General features: G+C 53.8%; 1 protein-coding gene across 1 annotated transcript in view; it reads left to right on the top strand.

Annotated features, from left to right (window-relative positions):
* Positions 1-1,284: 1,284 nt before the first annotated feature.
* SNTB2 (syntrophin beta 2) overlaps positions 1,285-6,503 on the top strand; it is a 52,532-nt gene continuing 47,313 nt past the window's right edge. The window contains exon 1 of the mRNA XM_054048925.1: positions 1,285-1,800. Within this exon, the coding sequence (XP_053904900.1) occupies positions 1,320-1,800 (481 nt within the window). The 5' untranslated portion in view covers positions 1,285-1,319. The remainder of the gene's footprint in view (positions 1,801-6,503) is intronic.

Below are 6,503 nucleotides of genomic sequence, written 5' to 3'. Positions count from 1 at the left end.
GTTATGCTTCCATTGCTCAGGGCTACCTTTTTCCTTGAGCAAGAAACTGAAGCAAAGTGAGGTGAGCTGGAAGGCCCTCTAGGCTTTGGCTACACTCTGGTTCTACAAGAGGGAAGGACCTAGTGGCCAGGGCCAGCTCCAGGGTTTTGGCCGCCCCAAACAGCCAAAAAAAAAAAGCTGCGATTGTGATCTGTGGCGGCAATTCGGTGGGAGGTCCTTCGCTCCGAGCGCGAGTGAGGGACCGTCTGCCAAATTGCTGCCGAATAGCTGGATGGGCTGCCCCTCTCTGGAGCGGCCGCCCCAAGCACCTGCTTGCCAGGCTGGTCCCTGGAGCCGGCCCTGCAAGTGGCTATACTCATATCCCCTCTTCCCTTATTATTAATACTGTTTAGCCTTGCACTGTCCGCTGCCCTGAACTGTTTCCCATCCATGCTACAGCTTTGACCTCTAGCAGCTGAGTCTTATCTCACTACCGCTCTGAACCACCTATCGGGGTAAGAAGGGCTCTCTGGGCTTCCAGAGCTGGGCCTCGAACCGCACCTCTGATGTGCTCCAGTCTCCCAGGGCGATGGTATTTTTCTGCCATAGCTGTCCCCTGCCCTGGACTCAATAGTGCCTTGGGCAGGGCTAGAAGGACAGAGGCCGCGACTCCCATGTGGGTGCTGAAGGCAATGTGGCTGGCCGGGGGCCCTGGGGTGGCAGCTTAGGTGTGCCAGGATGAGGGAGGCCCATCTTGTGCAGTTGGGGGGTCTGATCTACGGCATGGGAAGGGCCCCTGGTGCCCGTAGGGTGAGGACAGCCCAAGCTCTGTGCAGGCCCCATGGGATGGGTGGGGTTGGGGCAGCTGCTGCCCTTGGACACACTGTGGATGGGCACCCTGCTGGGAAGGGGGCCTGTAGCTCTCCTCCCCTTTGCCCTGGAGGGGGGGGGCAGGGATGGGAGGAGCCTGCAGCAGAAGCCCCGCCCCTAGCGACCGTGAGGCTTTATTACTATAGTGCAGGGGAGGAGCTTGAGGCGCAAGCCCCGCCCCTTACCGCCGTTCCGGCGGGGGTGAGCCCTGAGCTGTGGCACCCCGCCCGCTGCTGCCTCTCGCTGGGGGGGGCGGAGCTCAGGCCTGCCGACACGCCCCTTCCCGCTCCCCACCAATCGCGTGCTCCCATCGACGCGCTGCCCCCGCCCCCCGCGGGAAGGAGGCCGGACCGGAGCGCGAGCCTCGCCCCTCCGCCAATGGCAGGGCCGCGCCCGCCCTCTCCTCAGCGGGGCCCGGCGGGAGCGGGAGCGGGAGCGGCGGCGGGCCGGCGGAGCAGCCGCGCGGCGGGATGGCGGTGTGGACGCGCGCCGCCAAGGCGGGGCTGCTGGAGCTGCTGCTGCGGGAGCGCTGGGTGCGGGTGGCGGCCGAGCTGAGCGGCGAGGCGCTGAGCCTCACCTCGGAGCCGCCGCCCGAGCCCGCGGGGCCGCCCAACGGGCTGCCCAACGGCGCCGAGTGGGGCGCGGCGGGGGGCGGCCCGGAGCCCCGGCCGCTCTCGCCGCCCCCGGCCGAGCCGGCGCCGCCGGGCGTGCGGCGGGTGCGGGTGGTGAAGGCCGAGGCGGGCGGGCTGGGCATCAGCATCAAGGGCGGGCGCGAGAACCGCATGCCCGTGCTCATCTCCCGCATCTTCCCGGGGCTGGCGGCCGAGCGCTGCGGCGCGCTGCGGCTCGGGGACGCCATCCTCTCGGTGAACGGCACCGACCTGCGCGACGCCACCCACGACCAGGCCGTGCAGGCGCTGAAGCGGGCCGGCCGCGAGGTGCTGCTGGAAGGTACCGGGGGCGGCGGGGCGGGCGGGCTGTGTGTGTGTGTGTGTGTGTGACACCCCCCCCCCCTCCAGACTCCCGGAGCCAGGCTGGCCTTGTGGGGGAGGCGCTGGGCAAGTCCCCGAAGTCTGCGGCTTGCATGGCCGATGTGTCTGTCCAGCGCCTCGCACGCTTGCCCTCCCCACCCCACCCCCGGCCTGGCCTGGCCTCTCCAGGCGCTGCTGTAAGACAGATACAACAAGGAGTCTGGTGGCACCTTAAAGACTAACAGATTTATTTAAGACCGATAGTATCGCTGTTAGTGTTTGTCCGGCTCTGAAATCCTAGGGCTTAAGGTGGCATGGAGCGTTGTCTGTGTGCGGGCTAGAGGCAAACGCTGGGGGTGAGGTTAAGAGCTTGTCTGGGTCATGGTGCAGTGTGATCCCCAAAGGGGTGGGATCTGGCAGGGCGGGGGTATGTGTGTAGGCGCCCCAGCCCGGTGTGTACATCTGAGCTAGATACTTGGTTACTTCGGGTTGGTCCAGCAGAATCTTGCTTTCCTGCCACTGCTCATTCATACCCCGTCCCTGGGCAGGGCAGCTCTGTTCGCAGGTGCAGCTCTGTAGGCAGGAGAGATGGCCTGTTAGTGCCTGGAAACAAGCTCCTCCCGCTGACTTCGTGTGTGGTCCTAAACTGAACAGCTCTATCGCATGCCGTTTTCCTTCATTTGCATTTCAAAGCTCCTGCTCTGTGGCATTTGTCCCGGTTGGGTTCTCCCTAATACAGAAGCAGAGCAGTGGGGATAGCCATTGAGTCCTCTTTGGAGATGCTGTCTATAGGGCTGCTAGAGTGAAAGCTCTTGTTTCACCGTCTGTCATCTCTAAGTAGCCCAGTGTTAGAGGGGACGAGTCCTCACCCCAGCCCTTGTCGTGGATCCACTATATTGAAGTGTGCTTGCATTCCTGGGGCTGGAAGATGTGGCAGTGGGTGTAAGTCCATGCCTGATTTGTTTGTTGTTTTAGGGGAATTCATGACAAGTAGCCTGGGGGCCACAAACTGCAAGTGAAGATGTAATTTGGCTCCTCCCTTCCTTTCTTAGGGGAATCGTTCACTGCCTGGCTCACATGCTAGCAGCAACATCTGCTCGCTGCTAAGCCCCAGCCCATGGTGAAAGCTTTAGTGCAATTCTGATACTCAAGTCTGTTGTGGCTTTGCCTCCAGCAGAGATGTTGTTGCTATTCTGCAGTTGCTGAGTGGGGTAGCATCTGCAATTGAACCCGCAAGGTAGTATTTGTGGTTGGAAGTCCCTTGTAGCTGAGGGCCTGTAACTGAGAATGCAGCTGTACAGACCTGTCCGTGGGTGCTTGAGCAGTGAGGTTTGTGAGTGATGTGCTCCAACGCCACTGGAACAGACTAAGTTTAAATGCTGGGCTGCAAAGCAACCGGCCAAAGTTTTCTGTTTGCATGGAGTTGGCGGCACATGCTGTCAGCTATTCAAAGCAGTCCTCCCTTAACTAGAGGCCCATGCTGATGTGTTGGTTTTGTGGGAATGAATCGTCTCCCTAATGGAAAGTCATTGGTGGCCTAAAACCTTTATGAAGGAAAGCAAACTGCAATATTAGGTGATGGATTTGGATATGTTCTGTAAAGTTACTAGAATCAAACTGCTGATTGCTTGTGTGTGGGTGGCATTCTGCAAAGAACATTGAGCTCTGGGACTCACAGCTTGGGACTGCAGGTTGGATGGGATGATCTGGGACGGGTTCTCAAACTGCAGGTCGTGACCCAGGTTATTATGTGGTCATGAGCTGTTAGCCTCCACCCCATTTCTCCTCCAGCATTTATAGTAGTTAAATATAAAGAATGTTTTTAATTTATAAGGGGGGCTCGCACTCAGAGAGAGGCTTGCTATGTGTGAAAGGGGTCACCAGTGCAGAAGTTTGAGAACTGGTCTGGAAGAAGCTGGGATGGCTTCACAGCATCATTTCCTGTGCCCTGAACATGCTGGCTCGGACAGACTGGTTATTTGTCAAGAGCCTTCTTTTATGAAAGTTCTTGCAAACCTGTTTTCTGAAGCAAAGCCTCTACATGCTGGTGCAAAGAATGTGTTGGGAGAGGTGCTGGGGATTGGAGGCAGATCCAGAGGGTCTTAAAGGAGGAATTTACCTGTAGAAAGCTGAAATATGCAGCAAGCTGACCCACCGTTGGTGGTGAGGGTGACTGCATTATCTGGAAGATTATAGCAGTAAGAAAACCGTAAAGCTACATTCAGAAGGGTTGTAAATTATGGCGGTGTATTTTATTTCACTGTACTGTCCTGGCCTAGCCTATAGCAGGCAGGCAGAATTCAGCTTACAAAAAATTTAATACTGTGAAAGGATTTGATTCTTGCTGGAGGTAAAACGTGGTCCAGGTTTGATATTCCTTTGGGAAGCTGTTTCCTTGAAGTCTGCATGCTGTGGTATGGAGATGTTGGTATTTTTAGAGTGTTGTCTATTTATTTATTACGCAACTTTGTGATTAAAAGGAGTTGAGAGCATAAATGATCTGCTGGTCTAGGGAGTGACTCTGTCATTAGTAATCTGTGGAAGAAAGTAGGGAAAACTGAGCGGTTTCTCTTCTAAACCAAACAGAAAAATGTATCTTAGTTTGCAAGATGCATCAGGAAAGCAGACAGAGAAGCCTTGATTTCTGGAGAGGTAATTCCATGTTAAGACCTACAGTTCCTGCACTGAGCTGTTTGGGTAGCTGGAGAGCCAGAGGGAGTGAGTCTGCTCTTCTACTGCCTTCCCTGGGCTGCCCTTTCACAACGACATTTCTGATTCTAGTGAGAACTGATGCCTGAAGCTGCCAATAGAGCTTCCTTTTAAAGTCCATCAGCGGTTATTAGCCAAGATGGTCAGAGATTCAAACCTGTGCTCTGGTGTCCCTAAACCTCCAACTGTCTGAAGCTGGGAGTGGACGATGGGATGGATCACTCGAAATTGCTCTGCTCTGTTCATTCCCTCTGAAGCACCTGGCATTGGCCACTGTTGGAAGACAGGACGCTGGACTAGATGGACTTTTGGTGTGACCCAGTTTGGCCGTTCTTGTGTTCCTGTACCCTGACAGATGGCTGCCAGAACAGGGGTGGGTTTGCAGTGTAGCTGCCGCCTCCAGAATTTACCGTCTTGCAGCAGGCCTAAGGTTGTCGAAGTAAATCCTGCAGTACTCAGAGGCTAGATGGTCTAATTCTAGTACAGCTTTCTAAATCCTCCCTGTGCTCATGTGGCTGATTCTGAGGTACCTTCTTCCAGTGATTGCTGCTAAAGATTACATTAACCCTTTAAAATGTAAAGCCTGAAAATTGCTGACATGTGGTAGAGTCCTGAGTCAATGGAAGGCTTGGTGGCATTGAACCTCTGGTTTGCAAACTGGGCTAGAAATCTCATGAGATTTTGCTGGGAGATTTCCAGCACTTCCTGGGCCTTTCTGTCACAGCCAGTGACTGGCGATAAGAATTCAGTCCTGGTGGAAGTAATTGGTGTAAAAGTGATCAACATGACAAGAGATTGCATAATGTTCTGCCATGCAAAGCAAATATGACTCTAGCACTACCGTTCTTTGACACGCTCAGACAAGAAATATAAAATAATCCAGCCTTCCAAGAGCTCAAACGAGTAATCCTAGGTGGATGGTCAGTGCTTTGGGACTGCCAAGATAAAATTGCTGCGTACAATGGGATTCCATTCAAAAGTCAGTGTCGTAATACATTACAGTACCAGGCTGGAAATGCTGAGCATAATGCACTGATTCCCATCGGGGTACAGAGATGTGTAATGAACTGCCCGTAGGCTGTAGTTGGGTGCATTCTGGGCATTGGCAGTGTAGGTGCCTCCTTCAGTAGCAGAGTGCAGTTCAGCACATTTCCCATCTTGGTATTTTTATTTTTGCTATGGCTGCCCACAAATGTCAGTTTTTGTTTTTTGGGCTGTGGAACTGGCTTGAGAACACACATGTTTTCACATACAGCACCAAACAGACGTTATATGGGGTCTACTGAGGCCACGTTCAGCCTGGACTGCATTAGAATTGGTGACCTAGAGTAAAAAGGGTATGCAGCCCATTACCCATATCCCTGAACCCCCTTGTGAATTTTGAAGGGACTCGGTAGTGCTGCCGCCGGGTTGCTAGAGTTAGAACATGAGGGGCTCCAGCTGATGCACAATTGTTGTGAACCCCAGCATGAAGACTAGAGCTGCCAAAGGATGCTGATTTACCCCAGCTCAGCTGTAACCTGATAATTTGAGCCTTTGGGGCCTCTGGAGAGAGTCAGTGTTGCTCTGCAGTGGCTGGGAAAAGATTTCACGTCACTTCACTAGCTCCAATCACAGTTGTTGCTTTTAACAAAAAATGGACTTGTCACTTGCACTCTTCATGGCATTACATTTCAGCTGATAGGATTGCAGGCTGGTCTCTAATTATTGGCTGAGAAGCAGAGAAAGTTTCCATTCAGGTCTTATGTGCCAGACTTAATATTTCTCCTCCTCCATCTGTTTCCCCTTTCACTCCTTGTCTCGTATTGTAAGGTTCCTTTTATCCTCTTGTACAGAAGAACAAATAACTGTACATTTTTAGAAGTTTGTACTGTACGTTTCACCTCAGTCATAAGAGACAGCTCTGAGATGCCGGAGCTCAAAAGGCAGCCTCCCTCACTTTACAATCTGGAATGCATTACAAGATGCTCCTTG

The sequence above is a fragment of the Malaclemys terrapin genome, chromosome 14 (assembly GCF_027887155.1).
Source record: "Malaclemys terrapin pileata isolate rMalTer1 chromosome 14, rMalTer1.hap1, whole genome shotgun sequence".
In the NCBI taxonomy this organism is placed as follows: domain Eukaryota; kingdom Metazoa; phylum Chordata; order Testudines; family Emydidae; genus Malaclemys; species Malaclemys terrapin.
This window is presented reverse-complemented; position numbering and strand designations above follow the sequence as displayed.